Here is a 26,120-nt window from a genome sequence, read left to right as displayed (position 1 = left end):
CTTTTTATGCTTTCGAGGAGGTTCTTCGGAATGACTCCAGTAGTAGACATAATAATAGGTATCGTCTGGGTACTTTGCATTCTCCATTGTCTTCGTATTTGAATTTCCAGATCTCTGTACTTGGCGATCTTTTCAGTAAATTTACTACGTAGGTTATTGTTGTTAGGTATCGCCACATCAATTAGTGTTGTTTGTCTTGTTAATTTATTAACTAGTACGAGATCTGGTCTATTATGTGCCACTGTTTGGTCTGTGAGCACAGTGCGGTCCCAGTATAGCTTGTAGTTGCCATCCTCAAGCATACTCTCGGGGACGTATTGATAATACGGGAGATGGTCCGTTTGGAGAAGTCCCAGCTTGATAGCTATCTCTTGATGAAGTATTTTTCCAACTGCGTCATGCCGTTCCTTGTATTCAGTTGCAGCAAATGCCTGGCAGCCCCCTGTAAGATGTTGGATGGTTTCTTGGGCTTGACATCCATATCGGCATCTGTCGTTTTGAACCTGAGGGTCTTTGATGATATATTTCAGGTAATTTCTGGTTGGTATAACCTGATCCTGAATGGCCAGTAATGAACCCTCCGTTTCAGGGAACATCTTTCCTGCTGTCAACCAATAGTTCGACGCTGTATTGTCGACATAGTCTTGGCTGACCTCATTGGGATGTCGCCCGTGCAGAGGTTTACCCATCCAGGCGCGCATTTTTTCGTCTTTAGTGAGGTGGTTTATGCGCATTTCTGGTTCCCTCAGTTTGATCGGTGTTGTGTCATCTACTGCGCAAATAGCGCGATGTAGAGTAGATGTCTCAGCTTGCATCTGAAAATAAGATCTTAAATTAGCAATTTGTTTATCTAATTGCTCACCTATATCCATAAGTCCTCTTCCTCCTACATTCCGTGGTAATGTCGTTCTTTCTACTGCACTTTTAGGATGGTGTTTTTGTGCCTTTGTGAGGTGTGTTCGTACTTTTCGCTGAAGATTTTCTATATCTGTTTTTGTCCACTTAACAATACCAAATGAATAGCTAAGCGCGGAACAAGCGTAGGTGTTTAGTGCCTTAAACAAATTTTTACTGTTAAGCTGTGAACGAAGCAGCTGTTTTATCCTTCGTATAAACTCAGTAGTTATCTCAGTTTTCATTTGCTTATGGTCAATTTTCCGCGCCTGCTTTACTCCAAGATATTTGTATATATCATTTTCACCCATGGCCTCGATGTTCTGGCCATTTTGCATATCGAATCCACCGGGCTGTATCTTTCCTCTGACTATATTTAAAACGCGGCACTTGTCTAGTCCAAAGTGCATATTAATATCATTAGAGAATGTTTCTACTGTTTTTAGCATTTCTTCTAGATTATCTCGAGTAGAAGCCAGTAATTTCAAATCATCCATATACAACAGATGATTAAGCTTCGCTACTACAGTATTGTTGTTTTTAATGCTAAAACCTGAGTCAGTGGAATTTAATAGCTGTGATAGAGGGTTCATAGCCAAACAGAACCACAATGGACTCAGCGAGTCTCCTTGAAACAGGCCCCGGTTGATTGCGATATTTTCCGTTTCGATATTGTTTTCACCAGGTATTTGGAGGTGAATTTTAGTCTTCCAACTTGTCATTATATGCCTTAAAAAAGTCACTATGTTATCATCGACTTTGTATATTCTCAATATATCTATAAGCCATTCATGCGGCACTGAATCAAAGGCCTTTTTATAGTCAATAAAGGCAGTAAAGAGGCTCCTTTTTTTGGTGAATGCCTGGTTAGAAATGACTGAGTCGATGATCAGTTGTTCTTTGCAACCCATAGAACCCTTAGCGCATCCTTTCTGTTGAGGCTCTATGATATTGTTTAGAGCACAGTGTTGGTAGATACGCCGGGTTATACAGGATGTGACCAGTTTATACAAAGTTGGAAGACAAGTAATTGGGCGGTACTTGGCTGGATCTTGGGTGTTCTTTTGGTCCTTCGGTATTAAATAAGTGGTTCCCTGAGTTAGAAATGATGGTATTTCCTGCGGGTTAGAAATAACATGATTAATTAATGTTGACAAGCACTCATGAATACTCCAAAACTTCTTAAGCCAGAAGTTCTGAACTCCGTCTGGTCCAGGAGATTTCCAGTTATGAAGCTCTTTGATGATATTTGAGACCTCATCGGTAGTGAATGGTTCGTAGTTAGCTGTGACATAGTGGCGACAGTTCTGCGTCGTATCTTCTATCCAGCCAGCATTGTTGTTAAGAGCAGCTGGTGTGGAAAGTTGATTTCCCCAAAACTCATGAATCTCTTCTTGGCTTGGGTAAGACTTGTCGACACTTTCTACGGTGGAATTGAGTTTTCGGTAGAACGCCTTCTCAGAGTTCTCAAAAAGTGCATTGTCACATTTTCGGTTGTTACTAACTTTATACCTTCTTAATCGACCTGAATAGACGGAGAGTTTTTGTTTTAATGTATCCAGACACTGTTGGGCTGTGTTATTTTCCGGATCGTATCTCGAGTGTCTTGCAGTGCTCCGCATTATTTCTTCAGCTCTCTTAATGACTTTTCTACTTGTTACACCTCTTATATATTCTGTTACTTGACCAATATCCCTACGCAGTAATTCAATTTTTCCGAGAAGTCTTTTTTCCCAAGGCGCAGTCCTGTTACAAGTCCTTCCGTTATTAGTACCCCGTCTTGTTCTGATCTTAACGCCCATTACATTAGCAATTGCTGTTGCTGCACAGTAGATTAGCATATGCAGATATTCCAATGAGTGGGCTTCTACGACATAGTTGGGTAGGACTTCAGTGTTTACAATTTGTAACAGCGCACCTAGTTTCTTACAAGAGTTTATTCGTGGTAGCGGTGGTCTGCTAAGTGGATTTGTTCCATTAAACTCTTGTACAGCACGAGCCATTTCGTTTGCTAGACTATCGCGCAACTCGTTGTTTTCCTGCTCTGTATTGTCAGGTTGAGTTTCTGCTATAGGAATCTCAGGAATCTGCTCATCAAGACCTGCATCAGGGACTTTATCTATAACTAGCTCTTGGTTATTAATCTCCCGTTCGACTTCGCTTTTGATCGTATTGCGTCTAGTCTCTGGGATAAGGTTGTTTCTTATGATTACCCGGTATTGATCTGATACTCTTTGCTCCGATACTTGAATATCTGGGTACTCCCTGCAAAATTCGGTATACAGCTGTTGTCTGTAGCCGATCGTTTCTTGACCGAGGTTTGTCACCTTATAATAGGAGCGCAAAATGCTTTCGTTAATGGACACAGTCCATTTCATGCGCTGCCTCGGTCGTCCCGCTTGAGTGAGCGCCGGCTGATGTTCCAGCGCAGCACCTTCAGCGAGTGGAGCTCTTGCTGTTGTTTGGCTCGCTTGTGGTTGTTGTTGTTGTTGGGCTGTAGCTGTTTGTGTGACAGGGGCCCGCCTCCTCAACACCCTGCCACCGACGTCCCGCATGCTGTCACGTCCAGCGCCGGCTCCAGACGTGCCCTGGCGATCCCCAGGCAGCGATCCTAAACATAATCCTAATTATTATTATTATTATTATTATTATTATTATTATTAAATAATATCTATAATTCTTTATTCTAATTAATGATGTCAATCGGTTTTCATTACTTGAAAAATTTATTATTTAACAACAATATTAAATTATTTTAATGTATAATCAATAAAATAAATTATTTAATATTTTATATTAATCATTTTTTGATAATTTAAAATGAATAATTTTTTTGTGTTATAGATAGTCAAATCGAGGTTAAGTCTTATTTGACGTTGGTGAAACGAAGGTGTATTCGTGTTATTGATAAAATAATTTTATTCATCGAATAAACTAGATATTATTCGTTGTTGATGAAACCGGCCATTAGTAATATACCTAAATAATAAAGTAGCTGTGAACATATAATTTATATAAAAAAAACCAAAGCATTTATTTCCTTATAAACAATCTCGTGCTATAACTACAATATTTTACTCGTATTAAATACTGTTGAGTATATGAATCTCTCATTTGTAGCCTTAAAATATTAAATGATCTATTTTATTGATTATATACTATGATAATACTGTTGTTAATTAATATATTTTGGCAAGTAATGAAAACCGATTAACATCATTAATTATAATAAATACATAATAGGGAACTTGCACATTTTTTTTATTACATAATAATGTTCAGTTTTGTATAAAAATGAGATTTCCAAAATTTCAAGCCTTAAAAACTCATAATAACTTAGAAGTACAAATTTAAAGTCTTCTGTATCATAAAATAGTTCAAACGAACAGTAACGTCACAGAGTTTACCTATATGGTTCGGTTTATGGTTACATTTAGGTATATTCTTCTTCTTCTTCTTCTTTAGTTTATTGGCCTCCACCTACTTGGGTATTTGGCCAGCTCGTCGTCGCGTAATAAAGAAAAAATTTTTATATTCTAATGACATTTATGGTATGTCATTGTAATAATATATACTAGTTTGTTGAGATTGGAGTTTGATACAGTTTTTGAAGGAAAGGAAAGAAGGTTTACTATGAAAAATAAAACCATTTTGTAAAAGTACAAGTTTTCTATGAATAGTTCAAACGGTCAAAAACACTTGTAACGTCACATAACTGTATTTCCTACTGACGTTTATACGAGTAATATCTAATTTAAAATTATATACAATTTTGTTTACGAATGTTAACATAAACCCCGTGACGTCACGACGCGTTTTGGGCTGGCTGATATAAGTTGAATTTTTAATCGTCTTTAGGGGCCAAACGAAAGACAAACAAAACTTTTTTTTATCTTTGATATATGTTTTAAATTATGTTCTGTTGTGATTTATAACATTTTTTTTTCGAATTTAAAATTTTATGCAAGTTCCCTATAGACCAGGGTAATAAGCTAGAAATAGACCCTGTTCAGGACACTCAAAGATCCAGGTAGCTGACTACTTTTTTAGTTATTGTATACCGATAGGATGAAAACCTACCTGTTTCCTGCCTAGAGTTCGCGTCAGTTTTTTAATTATTAACAATTTAGTACAAAAATCGCGATTTTTTAGATTTTTTGCACCCCTTTCAAAAACTAAATAGTTGACATAAAATTTCACAATTTAATTTTTTAGAACATTAAAAAACCTTCAAAATGCCGATTTTTGAAAGTTAAAAAGTTAATTTGTTGCTACGCAAACTGCAAAAAAACTGAAAATAGTTTTTTGTTAATAACTTTTACTAAAATTATCTTAGAACTGTAATGTTTCACCCAAAGTTGGGTATTGGGGTGCTTAACAAACCCTCAAAATTTGAGACCGATCCATTAATTAGTTTAAGAGTTATTCTAATTGTTTATTCCAGAGACCTTTATTTTGCAATAACATAAGACAGAAAATAATGAATATAGGGCAATTCTGAGTATGCCAAATAAAAGTAGAAGGCTGACACTATCAAAATGTACTAAAAAACGATAAAAAGATTATCTGATATAGTCAAAAATCCTAATGCCAAATTTGTGAAATTTTGCAGTTTAAAAACATTTAGAATAACTTTAAAAAATATTGTCTGTAAAAAAGTCATTTTACATATTACAAAAGCTGGTATTTTACAAAAATTTAAAAAATGTAGTTTAACTGGTGACCATTCGTGGTAAGTGAAGGGGGAGCTGGGAGCCGACAAATGCACGAGTTCAAAAACTAAAAAAAGCAACTTTAAACTACTATCATTTCCTATATCTCGGGATCTATTGGATATATTTTAATCGTTCTTTTTTTAATTCGTATGTAATTTTTCTGTACACTACAAATATGTAATTTGTCTAAACATTTATTAATTAATAAACAGTCTAATTTGTTTAAACAATTTTTAAAAAAATAATTTTTTCCCAAAAATCCATGATTTTAAACATACTATCCCTATTAATCATACAAACAGTTAAGATATACTTTAATAAATAAATTATCTTCAATAAATAATTATCTAATAAAAATCATTTATTTATTAAAGTGTACTTTAACTTTTTCTGTGATCATTAATGATACTATGATGAAAAAAATAGATTTTTGTAAAAAAAATATTTTTTCAAGAATTGTTTAAACAAATTAGACTGTTTATTAATTAATAAATTTATAAACAAATTGCATATTTGTAATGTACGTAAAAATTACATGCCAATTAAAAAAGAAAGATCAAAATTCATTGAGTTGATCCGGAGATACAGCAAATTATATTCGTTTGAAATTGCTTGCTTTTTCGTTATTTTAACTCACTGGATTTGTAGGTTCCCCCTAGTAATCGTTTGCACTACATTTTTGAAAAATCGTAGAGGGTGCTGTGAAGGTATAATGTTTGTGCAAATATTTTAAGAAAAAATACAAATCCCCTTCTTTAAAATGGCATTAACGAGATTCCTTAATTATTATAAACAAATTAACTGTGAATTAAAAAAAATATATGGCTAACTTTGGCCCAAATGAGCCCAGACTAAATTTTTTTATTTGAAAATTCGTGTTAAAATACTATCCTTTCGAATATATAAAAATATTGTTTCTACGGACAACATTTTTAAAGTTATTCTAAATGTTTATAAACAACAAAATTTTAAAAATTTGGCATTAGGATTTTTGACTATGTTAATCATTTTTTTATCTTTTTTTAATATATTTTGATACTATCACTCTTTACTTTCATTTCACGTACTCAGGATTGCTCTATCTTCATTATTTTCTGTCTTATCTTATTGCAAAATAAAGGTCTCTGGGATAAACAAATAGAATAACTCTTAAACTAATTAATGGATCAGTCTCAAATTTCTAGGGTTTGTTAAGTACCTCAATATCCAACTTTGGGCGAAACACTAAAGTTTTAAGGTAATTTTAGTAAAAGTTATTAATAAATAACGATGTTCACTTATTTTGCAGTTTGCGTAGCAACAAATTAACTTTTTAATTTTAAAAAATCGGCATTTTGAAGGTTTTTCAATGTTCTAAAAAGCTGAATTTTGTAATTTTATGTCAACTATTTAGTTTTTGAATGGAGTGCAAAGAATCGAAAGAATCGCGATTTTTGCACTAAATTGTTAATAAGGTACCTGAATACAATATGCCCATGTTGGTAATATGCCCATTTCCATTTTTTGCTTTAATATTTGATATTCGACGAAGGAGGCGCTGGACACACTGAACGCCTAATATAACTAAGCCCGTGACCGACCTCAAGGTTAGTTGTGAGCTTGCCGTGGTGCAGTCAAGTTGTACGTGGTTTTTAAGAGCGTGTTTATAAAAATTGACGTCAGTTTTACCTCTGTTTTGCACTTAAACGTTTTAATTTGTCTACGACATTAAGTGATTTTAGTCTGCCATAGAGTACTTAAAATGTAAGTAAAAATCAAATATAATATTATTCAAAATGTTTTTATAATTTAAGAAAATGTATTAATCATCATGTGCTAACAATATGCCCATAGTGTATGCTGACAATTTGCTCAAGTGGGCATATTGCCAGCTTATTATAACAGTTAATTTATTGATTTTTTTTGTTTTAGATAACATGCCTCGTGTCAGAAATAAGGGGATACGGTCGCAATGGAGCAATCAACAGCTAGAATCCGCAATTGCAGCAGTAATGAATGGAATGTCATACAATGCGGCAAGTCAAAGGTATAATATTTCTAGACGCACTTTGAAACGCTATGTAGAAAAAAATAGTACCAAAAAGGCAAAAATGGGGAGAAAGACTATTTTGAATATATATCAAGAAAATAAATTGTCTCGACGAATTGTTAGATTGGCAGAAGTTGGGTATCCCCTTAGCAATAAAATTTTGAAAAAATGTGTGTTTACTTATTGCGAACAAAACAATTTACCACACTTTTTTTCACAAGGAACCAAAATGACTGGACGTTATTGGTTAAAAGGATTTTTGCAAAGACACCCTGAAATATCGATAAGGAAAGCACAAAACATGAATCCTGCTCGGGCGCAAAAATTGAACAAGTTCATAGTAAAAGACTATTTTGACAAATTAAGGGGTGTACTTCAAGAATTAGATTTAATCGACAAACCTGAAAGAATTTACAATGTGGACGAGAAAGGCTGCAGACTCAGTCTGCATCATCAACAGACCGTTCTAGCAAAGAAAGGCGCGAAACGCGTACATTTGGTTGCTCCGGAACATGGGGAAAATATAACTGTTGTTAGCTGTGCTAACGCCAATGGCACCACCATTCCTCCTGCCGTTTTGTTTAAAGGACGGCGCATGAAGCCCGAATGGAAAGATAATTTGCCTCATGGCACGTTGGCGTTGATGACCCCTAAAGGCAGTATGAATGTGGAAACCTTCATTATTTGGTTGGAGCATTTGGCAAAATATAAATTGGAGGGAAAGTGTCTTTTAATATTTGATGGAGCCTCATATCACTTAGACATTTCAATTGTCGAAGCTGCCGAGAAATATCAAATAACCCTTCTGTGTTTGCCTAGCAACACAACTCATGAGCTCCAGCCGATGGACAAAGCTGTGTTTAGTTCCTTTGAACACCACTGGGACGAACAAGTGTTGTTGTATTGGACCAAATACAAATAACGTTCTTTAACAAAGCAGCGATTTGGGGAAATATTTTCGATAGTGTGGGACAAGGCATTGACACCTTCTAACATTAAATCTGGCTTTTCTGCAACAGGAATATTTCCTTATATCCCCGATGCTATACCTGAAGTTGCTTTTGCCCCAAGTATTTTATCAGAAATTGAGAACATTGATCCCACTCCCATTAATGTACGCCAGAAAACACCATCTCCTACTCCAGGCTGTTCATATAACTCCTCTCAACAAAAAAGTGTACCAAAATATCAAAAGACCCAAGATTACAAAAAAAAAGAAACCTAGAACTGAAACATCATCAAGTGATAGTGATAGCGGACCCATTAATGTAAGCCAGAAAACACCTTCTCCTACTCCAGGCTGTTCATATAACTCCTCTCAACAAAAAGTGTACCAAAATATCAAAAGACCCAAGATTACAAAAAAAAAGAAACCTAGAACTGAAACATCATCAAGTGATAGTGATAGCGGACCCATTAATCTGCGCCAGAAAACTCCACCACCTACTGCAAGCTATTCAAAAAGCTCTTCCCAACAAAACTGTTTGCCACAATACCAAAAGACGCAAATTCACATGAAAAAGAAGTCTAAAACACAAACTTCATCAAGTGAGAGTTCTGGCAGTTATACTTCGGAATCAGAAGACAGCGGCGAAGAAGTTAAATTGGCAATAAATCCGTTTCATAAAAAAAGGAAACTTTCCTTATGAATTCTGAAAAAAATGATTTGGTGGTTCATAACAAAGAGAATAACAATCTTCGAGAAGAAAAAAGTAATATTGAAGAAATAAAAACTTGCCAGGGCAAAACTTTGGACACATCGTTTACGGATATGCTTGAGACTCCGGCAAAAATTGAGAAAAAAAAATACACAAAATAGAAAGAAGGCAATAAATAGCAGAGCTATAGTGGTAAAAAAAATGTATTTTCTACCACTAGCACAGGTCCACGAACAGATATAAATAAAGGCACGAAACAAACTCTACCGGGTTCTTTGGTAAAGAAAAACAAAAAATCAGAAGACGTAGCGAAATGGTTTTGCAAAATTTGCGACAAAGCTGAAATAAAAGACATGCGACTATGCTTTATATGTGTACAGTACGTTCATGAAAAATGTGTAGGGCTGAAAAAATTCGATAAGGAATCCTTTACCTGTCCTGATTGTACTGGACCCCACAATAATGTTCCTTAATTTTAAGTTATTTTAGTTAAAAATTGTTTATTTTGACATTTTAGTTTTTACAAAAAGGGTTGTTTAATATCTTTGTTTGGTTACATGTTTTTTATAGTGTCAATAAATATAAGATTTTGTAAGTATATGATTTAATTTAATATTTATTTGCATATCTTTTAGTGTTTTAGGTACGCGCATATTACCTTCACTCGACTGGGCATATTACCTTCAAGGGTTGGCAATATGCCCAGATTGAGGGGTTTTTTAAAAAAAAAATTTCGATATGAAAAAAAAATAATTGCAAAACAATACAAAAACTAGCGATGTTAAAACACCTAAATATTGGTATAGTGTTAAAAAATATATGAAAAATATATTTTTGTAGCAATAAATCCAAAAATTTCCTTAACATGGGCATATTGTATTCAGTTACCTTAATTAATAAACGGACGCGATCTCTAGGCAGGAAACAGGTAGGTTTTCTTCCTATAGGTCTACAATAACTAAAAAAATAGTCAGCTACCTGGAACTTTGAGTGTCCCGAGAAAATCCTTATTACCCTGGACTACTATTATAGAGACAAGATATTATGTGTACAGTAAACTAAAACAAAGAAAAATATCTCTGACAAATAATGACGCCTAGTTTCTCACTGTACCTACAATATAAATGCCATGATTCAATTATATTCTACTGTTTTGGCAATGCTCTGACGTCAGAAATCTTAAATGACGTAACCGTGTTTTTGTAGTAAAAAGGGTATATGTATTTATTAAATTTTGCTCAAGTATTTATTATATTTTTTGTATATTTCTAACTCACAAATAATTCTTGTTAAACTTGTTTGTGTAGCAATGAAAACATTCTGTGTATTTTGTTAAAACACATGTTTTTTACACATGTTCTATTTTTTTAGGCGTAGGATATGACATAGTTCTTCAACTAGCATCCAGGGGTTGCAGGATTATTATAGCTAGTAGAACAGTAGATGAAAAGCTGAGAACACAAATTATACACGAAACCAATAACCCGAATATTGTACTGGAATATGTTGATATGGCTTCCTTTAAATCAGTTCGACTACTTGCAAGTAGGCTAAAACGGTCAGAGTCCAAATTAGATATACTAATTAATAACGCTGGGATTGGTGTTTGTTTAAATGATGCAACTCAAGATGGGTTGAATGAAACAATGCAAGTTAACCATTTTAGTGGATTTCTGCTCACTCATCTACTTGTGGGTAAGAAAAATCAAATCTTATAAAAGCCTAAAGCAATACGTCGTGCAGTCTGTCGAATTTTAATTACAACCATTGTTTGATTCTGGTCTGGGGCTAGTTGGCAAGTATTCGAGTTCACTGATGATGGACTGATAGGTCCGAAAACTTTCGTTCTGAACGCGTTTTAGACAATCTATTGGGATTTTTAAAATATTTGATATAAATATTACATAGAAGTTGTTTTACTTCGGTGTTAAATTTTTTTAACTTTATGGTATACAGCCAACCCAGGGAACTATCCCTTTTTAATTTAGATTTTAGACTATGCAGAGCAATTTATGGGAAATAACTTTTTTTCATAAAATTGATAGTAATAGCTATTTGCATAACAAGGGAGGAAAGTGCTACTTTTCCTCCTGAGAATGAAGTTTACTGCCCGACGCGTAGCGGAGGCCAGTAATCATTCAAGGGAGGAAAAGGCACTTTACTCCCATGTTATACATATGGTTTTTCCACCTTCCTCAAATAACAAGTCCTTTTTTCATTTTTACTTAATTTATTTATGTAACTAACCAACAAAATTTATTAGAACTAAAACTAACATGTAGGTACAATATAACTGTCAACTGTCAAATATAAGTCAAATTATTAATGTAAACATTGTTAAATCAGAATAACAATTTACTGGTTTTTACTATTCTGCAAAATACAGAGTGTTTTTAAATAAACGTTAAAATGTATAGATACTTACGTAACAGAAAATATATATTGTACAGTAGGGTGGTGCGAAAAAAGTCAAGTTGATAATTCCGTGTCGCTATAGTGCGGAAAAGTTGCGATTGGTAATTACAAGAAAAACAAAAAAGAATTATTTAAATCGGACTTTATCTTCCGATACCGCATCAGGCCTAAAGATTATAAAAAAATGAAATTTTACCTTTTTTCAAAAAATTTTTATGTATTATTCGTGTACGTTTAATTTATCGCTATAGTAATAGCTATTTGTATAACAAGGGAGGAAAGTGCTACTTTTCCTCCCGAGAATGAAGTTTACTACCCGACGCGTAGCGGAGGGTAGTAATCATTCAAGGGAGGAAAAGGCACTTTACTCCCATGTTATACATATGGTTTTTCCACCTTCCTCAAATTACAAGTCATTTTTTCGTTTTTTACTTAATTTATTTATGTAACTAAACAACAAAATTTATTAGAACTAAAACCAACAAGTAGGTACATAATATAACTGTCAACTGTCAAATATAAGTCAAATTATTAATGTAAACATTGTTAAATCAGAATAACAATTTACTGTTTTTTATCATTCTGCAAAATACATAGTGTTTTTAAATAAACGTTAAAATGTATAGACACTTACGTAATAGAAAATAGTTATTGTACAGGGTGTCAATAAGTTATATTTCATGAATGAAATACCATGACGTCACTTTTACTTTTCCTCCCTAGGGAGGAAAAATATTTTCCTCCCTAGGGAGGAAAAGTACAACTTTGCTCCCTAAAATCGGGTCCGGAAAAGTATACTTTCGGTAGAGGTAGGTGGAAAAATTTATTTACAGTTTGCATGGTAGATTAATAAAAAAATAGATTTACGCATTTAATGAATATCTTCCGATCCCGCAAGGTCAATCAAAATCTATAAAAAATTGAAATTTTTGATGATTTTGATAAATTAAAAAACATTTAGTTATCTCATTTTTCTGTTACATTGTGAAGCTCTTCGCATGTTTAGATATTGTATGACAATATTTAAACAACCCAGAACTCAAAACGACGGGGTGGTTGCAGTTCTAGCTCCACACGCACCTCTCTCTCCAACCAACCAATGAGTGTGTATTTTTTACATTATTTACATATGTACATTTCTTTTTCATCTGCTTGTGTCCAGTTTTTAAACATCAACTTTGTATTGTGATTTATTGGTAAAATCTGGCAGCATGGACCTTGATTTAAATGTTTTCCTGATGAATCCATCTGTTGATTGGGGCCCACATACATTAGCATTAGACGATGCTTCCGTGGACAACTTTAGACACCGATCGTCAGCTTGCATGTGGCAGGAATCGTACATTCCAGTCTGGCATGTCTCCCGATGTAATGCAAGAAGTTATATCTTCATTTGAAACTCTTCGAAGAACTGGTGGAGAAGATAGTTTTGTAACATTCCAGTCTATTATTTTAGTGTAGTCCTGTGCTTGAAAATTTAAAGTAGGAGGGATGAAATTTCTAATACTTTTGCCCTTGGCTTTAGTCTGTCCGGCTTTTAACACTCTCCTTTGCCCTAGCTCTCTAATGTGCTTCCTTTCTCCCTACTACTTGAAATTTTGAAGCACAGGACTAAACTAAAATAATAGACTGGAATGTTGCAAAACTATTTTCTCCACCACTTCCTCGAAGAGTTTCAAATGAAGATATAACTCCTTGTATTAGATCGGGCGACATATCAGACTGGAATGTACAAAACTATCCCTGTCACAAGCCAGCTGATAAGCGGTATCTAAAGTTGGTCACGGAAGCATCGTCTAATGCTAATACATGTGGACCTCAATCAAGAGATAGATGCATCAGGGCAACACTTAAATCAAGGTCCATGCTGCCAGATTTTACCAAGAAATCACAATGCAAAGTTGGTGTTTGAAAGCTGGACATAAACAGATGAAAAAGAAATGTACATATGTAAAGAATGTAAAAAACACACACTCATTGGTTGGTTGGAGAGAAGGGTGCGTGTGGAGCTAGAAGTGCAACCATCCCCTCGTTTTGAGATCTGGGTTGTTTAAATATTGTCATACAAAATCTAAACAAGCGAAGAGCTTCACAATGTAACAAACAAATGAGATAACTAAATGTTTTTTAATTTTTTAAAATCATCAAAAATTTCAAATTTTTATAGATTTTGATTGACCTTGCGGGATCGGAAAATATCCGTTAGATGCGTAAAACAATTTTTGTTAGTACACAACCATTCAAAGTGTAAATAAATTTTACTATAGCGATAAATAAGTACTCGAAGGAGAAATAAACATTTTTTAAAAAAGGTAAAATTTTATTTTTTTTTTCATAATCTTTAGGTCTGTTGCGGGATCGGAAGATAAAGTCCGATTTGAATAATTCTTTTTTTGTTTTTCTTGTAATTACCAATCGCAACTTTTCCGCACTATAGCGATACGGAATTATCAACTTGACTTTTTTCGCACCACCCTATTGTACAGGGCGCCAATAAGTTATATTTCATGAATGAAATACCATGACGTCACTTTTACTTTTCCTCCCTAGGGAGGAAAAATATTTTCCTCCATAGGGAGGAAAAGTACAACTTTGCTCCCTACAATCAGGTCCGGAAAAGTATACTTTCAGTAGAGGTAGGTGGAAAAAAAGTTTCCCATATGATTCCTAGCTAAGCAGACATACTGAATCTGTATAAGAATTTTCAAATTGTAATGTCATATTCGGATTCAGCGTAATCAAAAACAAAATAGAAACAAATTTGATCAAAGTAATAATTTCATGACTTCAACGACATTTTTAAAATTATTTATACAACATAATTGTTATTGTTTAAACAATTAATAACTAATTAGCGACAAAATCTCTGAGTGAAACTGTTTACTTTAATATGTATATAAACTGACAAAAAAAGTTTTAGAAAAATATAAGCTTGTTTAAATTATTCCGAAACAATGCATGTTTTCGTTCTATCTTGACTCCCCTAAAAATTCTCCTGTCACAATGGCAGTTGCCAAACTCTTCCGGTACGTCTAAACGTGGGAAACTATTAATATAATGTAAATTTGATAGGATTCTATTGATAATTTCCCACCTCTACTAGTTTCATCTCCTTTTTTCTGTCACTTCGAGCTTAATGCGTTAGAGCGAATTCGACAAACTATGACGCACTGAAAAAAGGGTTTGGGATCAACTGTAGTTGCATTTTCATATACAGTAAGAGCCACGCTAGTAGACACACGGCCACAGGTACTAATTTCTAGTCTTGGGCTAATCTGGCCCATTCTCACCTGTGACTTTCATGTTTGTAATGTCATATGCCTGTCATGAATCTATGCAAAGTACTTGTTTTCCCTTTTTCCCAAACCCTTTTTTCAGTGCGTCATAGTTTGTCAAATTCACTCTCACGCATTAACCTCGAAGTGACAGAAAAAAAGAGATCGAATTAGTAGAGGTGGAAAAATATCAATAGAAACCTATTAAATTTACATTATATTGATAGTTTCCTATCTTTAAACGTATCGGAGTCAATAGCAGGAGAATTTTATAAAAGTCTCGTATCACAGTGGCAGTTGCCAAACTCTTCCGATACGTCTAAACATAGGAAACTAACGAGCGATCCACAATTATTGGGATCAAAGCTAGCCGTGCAAAAAATTACGTATATCTTGTTTTAATCTGAATTTATGGCATTGGTTTATCAATTAATTTTGATTAACATTATAAAACATAAAAAATCAGTCAAAACCTTTAACACACAACTTTAATCAAAAATAAGAAGAATTAACAAAATTATAAGTAAGTAATAATAAATAAAATCAAACAAGATGCTGTAACCTAACTTTTTTGTTAAGTTGACGTACACTGCAAAGTTGACGTAAACTGGAAAGTATATCTGAATTAAGAATAGACATGCACTGTATAAGCTATCTCTGTCGTGCAGAGCCACCTATGGTGACAATAATTTTGGATCACACGATATTATTATAATGTAAATTTACTTAATAGGTTTATATTGATAATTTCCCACCTCTACTAGTTTTATCTCTTTTTCTGTCACTTTGAGCTTAATGCGTTAGAGCGAATTCGACAAACTATGACGCACTGAAAAAAGGGTTTGGGATCAATTGTAGTTGCGTTTTCATATACATTAAGCGCCACGCTAGTAGACACACGGCCACGGGTACTAATTTCTAGTCTTGGGCTAATCTGACCCGTTCTCACCTGTGACTTTCATGTTTGTAATGTCATATGCCTCTCATGAATCTATGCAAAGTAATTGTTTTCCCTTTTTCCCAAACCCTTTTTTCAGTGCGTCATAGTTTGTCAAATTCGCTCTAACGCATTAAGCTCGAAGTGACAGAAAAAAAGAGATCAAATTAGTAGAGGTGGAAAAATATCAATAGAAGCCTATTAAATTTACATTATATTGAAAATTTTTTGCTCAATTACAAATCCAATGAAATCAATTAATTTGTGGTCATCTGATTGAATACAACCAATAAAACCAACATTATATTGAAAACAGATCCCATGGGCTGTTTTCACTCAATCATGTAGCTATGGATACCTACATTTCGTTTCATTTCGATTTTGACATTTCAAATATTCAATATTTCAAAATGTCACGATTTGGTTGTAATACTGATGAGAATATTAATGAAATTATCGAATCAAATATACCAAAGAATACTGTTTACAGTAAAAAATTTGTATGGAAAGCGTTTATGGACTTTTGCAATGATAGAAAATATGAATTAGATGGAAATCGGACGGTGGAAGAATTGTTAATTGCACATTTAAATAAATTGTTTCTGCTCTGTATTTTTTTTTTTCATAACCAGCAAAAAATTTTCTATCCGAATAACCCTCGAACATTGATAAATGCTCAAAAATTTTTTAACAACTTTCTCAAGCTTGTTGCTTACAGGCAACAGACCTCTGCCTACGGCGTCGGCCTGTTTCCAAGCAACAAGCTTTCGAAATCTGTTATAAAATTTTTTCGAACAATTATCAATGGGTTATTACTACTGATAGTTTCCTATCTTTAAACGTATCGGAGTCAAACTGTCGCATAGACCAGGCCATTTAGCACTAAAAACACCCGAATAACTAAATTTTTAAATACAGCACCTAGAGACTTGCAGTTTTTTGCATTATGTTCAGGATGACGTCAGGAAAAAAGTCTACTCTTCAAAAATGGGTGGAAATGCATAATTACACTGTAAAGTGCATCAAATGCATCCAAAATTGCATAGATATAAAAATAAAGTCAAAATCAGTATACTAATGAATAAAATTTATTCTTTGCGAGGTTTTTGGGGTCACTGAATACGATTACGCCATCAGTACTGACTCCCGGATCACCCGGTGTCGAAGGTCATGGCAAGAGACGTCATCTTCTGGAGTTTCGATGGTTTTCGGCATTAAATCGATGCAAACGGACAACTCACGGGTTTTAGGCGTCGCTAAATACGAATATTCCGTCAGAATTTACCTCCGGAGTACCTGGTGCCCAGGATCGCTACAAAGGCACGTCATCTTCTGGAGTTTCGAAAGATTTCGGTACTAAATTGATGTAACTGAACTACTCGGGGAGTATTTGAGGTGGTTAAATACGAAGATGCCGTCAGGACAGACCTTAGGATCATTTGATGCCCAAGGCCACTGTAAAGAACGTCATCTTCTGGAGTTTCGAGGGCATTCGGTATCAAATTGATGCAAACGGATTACGTGCGGGTTTTTGGGGTCGCTTATCACGAATATGTCATCAGAATTTAATTCCGTAGCACCTGTTGCCTAGGATCGCTACTAAGGGAAGTCATCTTCTGGAGTTTCGAGGACTTTCGGTATCAAATTGATGCAAACGAATTACTTACAGGTGTTTGAGGTGAGTTTACACGAATATGCCATCAACACTGATTCCCTGCGCACCTGGAGCCCAATCTAACTGCAACTGGCGTCCTCTTCTGGAGTTAGAGAGATTTCGGCATTAAATTGATAAAAATTGATTACTAGGGGGTTTTTCAGTCGTTAAGCACGAATATGCCATCAGAACAGACCACCGGATCACCTGGTGCCCAAGGTCACTGCAAGTGACGTCAACTTCTGGAGTTTCGAGGGCTTTCGGTATTAAATTGAGGCAAACGGATTACTTGCGGGTTTTTGGGTCGCTAATCACGAATATGTCATCAGAATTTAATTCCGGAGCACCTGTTACTAAGGATCGCTACTAAGGCACGTCATCTTCTGAAGTTTCGAGGGTTTTAGGCATAAAATGGATGCAAATGGATTACTCGGGGGGTTTTTGAGGTAGCCAAACACGAATATGCCATTAGAACAGACCGACGGGGCACCTGTTGACCATGGTCACTGCAAGGTACGTCACTGTGCTATTCAATTTTTTTACTTATGTATATATAAAATTTACATAAACTTTATTTATATCTGACAATGTTTTTTCTTTATTTATTTCCAGATCGATTTATTATATTCTATAATGACAATGTTATTATGCGTTAACTTTCTAACTATGCGAAAACTTCCGAAACTCCAGAAGATAGCGTGCCCTAGGCACCAGCTGGTTCGGTGTCTGTTTTGATGGCATATTCGTGTTTAGCAACCCCAAAAACCTATAAGTAATCGGTTTGCGTCAATATAGCACCGAAAAACCTCGCCCAGAGGATGACGCCCCTTGCAGTGACCGCGGGCACCAGGTGCTACGATGGTCTGTTTTGATCGCATGTTCATGGTTAACGACTTTAAAAAACCCCGAGTAATCCATCTTCATCAATTTAATGTCGAAATTTCTCAAAACGTTAGAAAATGACGTCTCTTGCAGTGACCTTGGGCACCAGGTGCACAAAGTGTCGGTTCTAATGGCATATTCGTGTTTAGTGACCTCAAAACCCTCCAGTAATCCATTTGCATCAATTAAATACCAAAAACACTCGAAACCCCAGAAGATGACGTGCCGTAGTAGCGACCCTGGGCACCAGGTACACCGGAGTTCAGTTCTGATGGCATATTCGTGTTTAGCGACCTCAAAAACCCTCCAGTAATCCATTTGCATCAATTTAATCCCGAAAACACTCAAAACTCCAGAAGATTAGGTGCCTTAGTAGCGATCCTGGGCACCAGGTACTCCAGAATTCAATTCTGAGGCATATTCGTATTTAGCTATCCCTAACACCCGTGAGTAATCCGTTTGCATCGATTTAATGCCGAAAACCATCGAAACTCCAGAAGATGACGTCTCTTGCCATGACCTTGGACACCAGACGATCCGGGAGTCAGTTTGATGGCGTTTTGGCGGATGGCGCAAAAAAACCCCCAATAATAAATTTTGTTCCTTAGTATACTGATTTTGACTTTATTTTTATATTTATGCAATTTTGGATGCATTTGATGCACTTTACAGTGCAATTATGCATTTCCACCCATTTTTGAATAGTAGACTTTATTCCTGATGTCATCCTGAACATAATGCAAAAAACTGCAGGTCTCTAGGTGCTGTATTTAAAAATTTATTTATTTTGTGCTAAATGCCCTCGTCTAGCAGGAGAATTTTATAAAAGTCTCCTATCACAGTGGCAGTTGCCAAACTCCTCCGATACGTCTAAACATAGGAAACTAACGAGCGATCCACAATTATTGGGATCAAAGCTAGCCGTGGAAAAAATTACGTATATCTTGTTTTAATCTGAATTTATAGAATTGGTTTATCAATTAATTTTTATTAACATTATAAAACAAAAAAAAATCAGTCAAAACTTTTAACACAGAACTTTAATCAAAAATAAAAAAATTAACAAAATTATAAGTAACAATAATAAATAAAATCAAACAAGATGCTGTAACCTAACTTTTCTTGTTCAGTTGACGTACACTGCAAAGTTGACGTAAACTGGAAAGTATATCTGAATTAAGAATAGACATGCACTGTATAGCTATCTCTGTCGTGCAGAGCCACCTATGGTGACAATAATTTTGGATCACACGTTATTATTATAATGTAAATTTACTTAATAGGTTTATATTGATAATTTCCCACCTCTACTAGTTTTATCTCTTTTTTCTGGTACTTTGAGCTTAATGCGTTAGAGCGAATTCGACAAACTATGACGCACTGAAAAAAGGGTTTGGGATCAAATCTGACCCGTTCTCACCTGTGTCTTTCATGTCTGTCATGCCATATGCCTGTCGTGAATCTATTCAAAATAATTGTTTTTACATACAAAAAATACATTAATTAATAGTATTGTTATTCTGCTTTTAAAAACGTTTATTCAAATAACAAAAATATTATAATACTTTAAAACTTTTATAACTTTAACACAATGACAACTATAAACTTCAAATATAAACTTCAAAAACAAATGTTCGACAAACCGTCAACTTTGTATGTTTTTATTGGTTTCTATATATTATCTGACGTTCTAGATGTCACTAGACATAAAAGTAAAGAGTGAAACAAGTGAAGGGACCAGGACTGTATTAGCTCAATATACCCGTGTGTCTATACTATACGATCTCCACAATTATTCAATATATATGGAGAGCATATTATGAGAAGAGCACTTGAAGGATGGGAAAAAGGCATCTCAATAAATGGTCATAAAATAAACAACCTACGTTTCGCAGATGACACAGCCCTTCTTGCAAATAGTCAAGCAGAGCTGATTGATCTTATACGACTGGTTGAAAACGAAAGTCAAATATTTGGTCTGCAATTAAACATATCAAAGACAAAGATCATGATAGTGGATAGACTTCATAACATTCATCCACACAAAACCACAATTGATCGGTTTGAGGTTGTGAGCTCATACTTATATCTGGGATCATTAATCACAAACACAGGGTCACTACAGGAAGAAATAAAACGTAGATGTGATCTAGCAAGAGTGGCCACAGCAAAAATGACCACAATATGGAAGGACTGTCAAATTTCAAGAGCGTTAAAGATGAGGTTGATCAACTGCTTAATATTCCATATACTGACCTATGGATGTGAATATTGGACCCTGAGAAATTCGGAAAGAAGAAAGATAGACGCCACTGAAATGTTCTAGTGGAGACGAATTCTACGAATTCCTTGGACCGACCATAGAACAAATAATTCAATTTTAAGAGAGCTAAAAGTTAGCCAACGACTCTCCAGTAAAGTCCATCTCCAACAATTAAAATACTTTGGACATGTTATGAGAGCAAACAGAAAACATGGAAAGGCTCATTATACAAGGAAAGGTGGAAGGCCGAAGATCACGAGGAAGATCCCCAACAAGATGGATCGATCAAATTACAGGAATATGCAAAAGACCTATGCATGAGTTAAAAGAAATGACCAGAGACAGAGATCTTTGGAGACGGACAATGCACGACATCACGTCGACCACTACACTCCCTCCGGGGGGTCAGGATTGAAGAGAGAGACCCGTGTGTCTAGTAGCGTGGCGGTTACTGTACCTATATAATGTAAAAGTTGCGTATAATATCTCTAATCTATTCTACAAATTATTAAAAGCTGGTTCTATGGCCCACATCTCGATGTTTATTATTATTACTTTATAGTATAAAAATAAATATTTCTTTCATTTTTAGATCTTTTGAAGAAGTCTGAAGGTGCTAGAGTAATTTTTGTGACATCATTTATGGCTTTTTATCACACTATAACCAGGAGATCGCTAAAGAGTTTTAAAATGTACAATCCTATGTTTAGATTCTTTGACTATCCCAATTCCAAATTCTGCAATATAATAACTGCTGACATGTTTGCAAAGAAGCTTAAACGATGGAATATTACTTGTAATAGTTACCATCCTGGAATAGTCAAAACAGATATATTTAAAAAAGCTGAGAAGAAGTTGTCGAACTTCATCGATATTTTATGGTTTTATTTAACAATGTATGTAGTATTTCAAATAGCTGTGGTAAGTATACAGTGATGAGGGCGCTAATAACCGGCAAAAGATGGACAAGGGAAATTATCGGTATTAACCTATATCAGAAATCAAAGAGGCCCTGAACAAAATGTGAAATAATCAATGCCCAGGCGAAGATGGAATAGTGTCATAAGCAATAAAAATTGGAGGAGATATATTACTGGAAAAAATTAAACTACTTTTCAATATCTGCCTTCACAACGCCAATATTCCAACAGGCTCGAACAACACTACTATGATTCTATTACCCAAGGCATGAGACAAAGCAAGTTTAGAGAATTACACACCGATTAGCCTCCTCTGCCATATATGTATACAATTTGTTTACGCGAATAATAGTTAACAGAATGGAAAGCAAACTAGACTTATCAACCAAGAGAATAGGCAAGATTACGGAACCAAAAAAGTTACGGAACCAATGACCATCTACAAAGTATAAAAACCATAATAGAGAAAAAAGTGGAATACAATAAACCTTTAGTTCTAGTATTTATCGTTTTTAACAATGCCGTTGACACAGTTGAGTTAAGCAAAATATTACAGGCGCTTAAAGAATGCAGGATACATTATAAGTATACAAAATTATTATACAAAATATACCTACAGGCAACAACTACTGTCAAATTACATACTAACAGTAATCGCATAAAAATAGAACGGGGAGTTAGACAAGAAGACCCAATGTTACCGAAACTTGTTAATAAGGTCTTAAAACATGCTTTCAATAATTTGGATTGTAGAAAAAGGGTAATAAAAATAGATGGAGAATACCTAAACAACTTAAGTTTCGCCGATGATATAGTCATAATAGCCGAGGATCTAGATATGGCGAGAGAGATGGTACCTTGTGTCTACAGAAAATGTAGGTTTAAATATAAACATCTCAAAAACAAAAATTAATGCAAAGGTACTCAACCAGAACATCTATATTGGTGGGAAAGAAATAGAACTTGCAGATAGATATAATGACCTAAGATATGAAATTACGATTGGCAGGGATAACCAGGCCTCTGAACTGAAGAGAAGAATCGGTCTTGGATGGGCAGCATAATATGAAAAACGGAGAGAAACTTACAAAAGTGATAGTCCAAGAGCTGGGAGTGGATTTTTCTCGCGATAAGTAATATGGTCAAACTATACGGGGATATGTTGAATTAGTTATGTACATGACTTTCCCTACGGGCGAAAACCAGAGTGGGAGACAAGGGCTCAAAATTTCGGTTTTTATTTTTTTTGTGACGCTCATGATCTAGATAGTGCACCAAAATTGGGAAATAAGTAGGTCATGACGTAACTAATCACAATCTCCAGGGGCGGACAGCTCCGTGGCAGACAAAGGGGTGGCGAGCAGGGGTGAATGTAAAAATAAAAAGGGGTATTTCGTGACGGTCGTGATCTAGATATTACACCAAAATTTGGGAGTAAGCAGATCATGAATATAAAAATTATAAGGGTTTGTTTGTGACGCTCGTGAACGAGATAGTGCACCAAAATTTGGGAATAAGTAGATCATGACGTAACTAATCAAAATCTCCAGTAGCGGAAAGCTGTGGGGGGTGGGGAGCGAGGAATGGCGAGCAGGGTTGAATATAAAATTAATAGAGGGTTTTTGTGACGTTCGTGATCGAGATAGTGCACAAGAACTTGGGAGTAAGTAGATCATGACGTAACTAACTAAATCTCTTGGGCGGAACACTGAGTGGGGGACAAAGGGGAGGCGGACAGAGGTGAATATAAAAATTATAAGGACGAACGTCACAAAAAACCCTCATAATTTTTATATTCACCCCTGCTCACCACCCCCGTGTTCCCCATGCAGCTTTCCGCCCCTGGAGATTTTGCTTAGTTACGTCATGATCATCTTATTCCCAAAGTTTGGTGCACTATCTCGATCATGAAAGTCACAAAAAAAATAATAAAAACCGCGAATTTGACGCCTTATAACTACCCTCGTCCCCCACTCTGGTTTCCGCCCGTAGGGGAAAGTCATGTACACAACTAATTCAACATATCCCCATATAGTTTGTCCTTATTACTTATCACCACCAAAATCCGCTTCTATCTCTCTGACTATGAGTTGCCCACATGCCTAAAGAGACAGGTACTTAGGTGGGAAAATATGAAATGTAAAAGGTTTAGATTTAGGTTAGGTTTAGGTTTATATTTATTTATAGGCATACTAATTATAGTATATTTTATGTAAATTGAACACTGACTTTGCAGAAACCAAGGGTAACCACACAAGGCGCCGTACAAATAGCAATTGCCAAAGAGTTTGAGAATGTAACAGGGAATTTTTGCGGAAGATTTTTGCATAATATTAAACCTATAGGAGCTAACGATGCACAATTTTGTGAAGCGATCTGGAGGGCGTCAGAAGAAATAGTGAAACTTAAACCAGAGGAAAGACTAGATTAAACTTATGAGCAATTACCCTTTATTAAATAATTTATTAAAAAACTTTATTTTAATTATTTTTTTTATTCAGCTTAATGCCTCGACAACTAATAGCCATTGGTATGGTACAGTGGATTTTTCCAATCAGGTACCTAGTGAGTAAATGTCTTGTTACTTAGCGAAGTCGACTTCATTGTCTTTGCAAATTGTATCCGAACGTCGGCGGTCCCTCCAGTGAGTACCGATCCCACGAGTATGGAAACTATTTTCACTTATTAATTTTTAATAAATGAAAAATTCTCTAGCAAGGTGAGATTCGAACTCTGGCCAGATTCAAACACTGGCCAGAGTTCGAGACAGATTTTACTGGAGAAGACTTTACTACTAAAAGATTAGTGTAAGAAATGCGATTTATGTAACGGTAGAAAAATGGTAAAATATCACAATATCATTCCGGAGAACCTTTTGAACGAGTTGCAGTTGATATTCTCGGTCCACTTCCAATTACAGAGAGAAGTAACAAGTACTTAATGGTTGCAATGGACCATTTTTCAAAATTGCCTGCAATTGCACCCCTTCCTAATCAAGAAGCGACTACAGTAGCCGAAGCATTCATAACACACGTCGAATCAAGACACAGAGTTCCTTTAGAGTTGCATTCTGATCAAGGACGAAAATTTGAATCAGAATTATGGCAAGAATTAATGAAAATCTTGTAGACCAGACTGTATCGTCGCCCCCCTTTGGTAAATTATTCCGATTCGTTTTTTGCACAAGCTTACTCAAAAAGAGGTCCTTATAACAAATCAACAGGATGCCGGGACGTGCCCCGGTCGGAAAATTGTTTTAATTTTTTTTTTTAACAAATTCAAAAAATAAATTTTTTTACTTCTTACATTTTTTTTAGATTTTTTGGGTCATTATGAGCCAAAAAGAGGTCTCTTGTAATTTTTCTCTAAAATTGATTGTTGTCAAGTTATACGTGATTTAAAATTTGAAAAACGCGAAAATGGCTGTTTTCAAGACTTAATAACTCGGTTAAAAATTATTATCATGAAAGTCAGAAAGTGACTAAATCAAAGTTTATAGCCCCCCTACATTATCCTGAAGAAATTCGTGTCATTAATTTATTGCTAAGCTGTTATTTTTAATTAACAAACAATGAGCGCTAACAGCGCATTGAGGCGGCCGTCAATGTGAGTGCGAAAGAGATGCACCATTCCGGCAGTCCAATGGGACGAAATTCGAAAGAACTGACCCAGAATGGTTACACAATCCCACACGTAAGAAAGGACTTTGTCGGAAACTTCAACGAAACTGGGAAGGCCCGTACACCGTACCGTAGAAGATAAACGATATTATTTACCACATCCAGTTTTCAGCTAGAAGTAAACTCAAGGTAGTTATTATCGAGAGATTAACCCCATATCCATATCATGGAACTGATCCACCTTGTTTGCTTCGACCAGACCCTGAGAGACCGGTTATTCGAGGCGAATAACTATAAAGAAGGAAGCAGTGTTACGACAGTTCCGTAGATTGTTCCTACATAGAAAAATTCCCTTGACGTGAAAGAAGATGTAGTCACGTACGAGTCTGGTGACGTCTAGAACGTCAGAAAATCTATATACAGAGTGGTGATTTGGAAAACGGGACATAGGAAACTCAATATAAAATTCTAAACTGTTGAATTCCTGCTTCCCTAATTATTTTACATCAAAAGACATTAGAAACTATTTGTAGAGGATTGAAATCTGTATTGAAAACAACTGTTAAAATTGTTCTACGATTTAAACATATTTCAAAATTTTGTAAAAATATACATTTTTCAATTTTTCAGCCCAAAATTAGCCCACACACAGTGCAAAAATGTGTCACAATGAAGTTATTATTTTCACATTTTTGAACTGTCAATATATTTATTTTATCATTTATTGTTTAAAAACAATACAGTTGATAAGATACCCTCAGTTGCGGAGAAAGTATTAATAATAAAGATTTTTATTCAGTCAATGGTGTAGTCCTGTCGCCAGGGGGGGTACAACGGCCTCCTTTATTCAGATGGACT

At 35.2% G+C, this 26,120-nt stretch overlaps 1 protein-coding gene across 1 annotated transcript; it reads left to right on the top strand.

Annotated features, from left to right (window-relative positions):
• The first annotated feature begins 9,283 nt into the window (after positions 1-9,283).
• Positions 9,284-24,073, top strand: LOC126890854 (retinol dehydrogenase 12-like). Its single transcript, XM_050660015.1, has 4 exons — positions 9,284-9,350; positions 10,668-10,991; positions 21,315-21,643; positions 23,879-24,073. Exons 1-4 carry the CDS (start codon positions 9,284-9,286, stop codon positions 24,071-24,073), a joined length of 915 nt encoding a protein of 304 aa, XP_050515972.1.
• The last annotated feature ends 2,047 nt before the right edge of the window (positions 24,074-26,120 follow it).

This window comes from Diabrotica virgifera, chromosome 1 (assembly GCF_917563875.1).
Source record: "Diabrotica virgifera virgifera chromosome 1, PGI_DIABVI_V3a".
In the NCBI taxonomy this organism is placed as follows: Eukaryota; Metazoa; Arthropoda; class Insecta; order Coleoptera; family Chrysomelidae; genus Diabrotica; species Diabrotica virgifera.
Note: the sequence above shows the minus strand (reverse complement) of the source record. Positions and strands in the feature narration are given on the sequence as shown.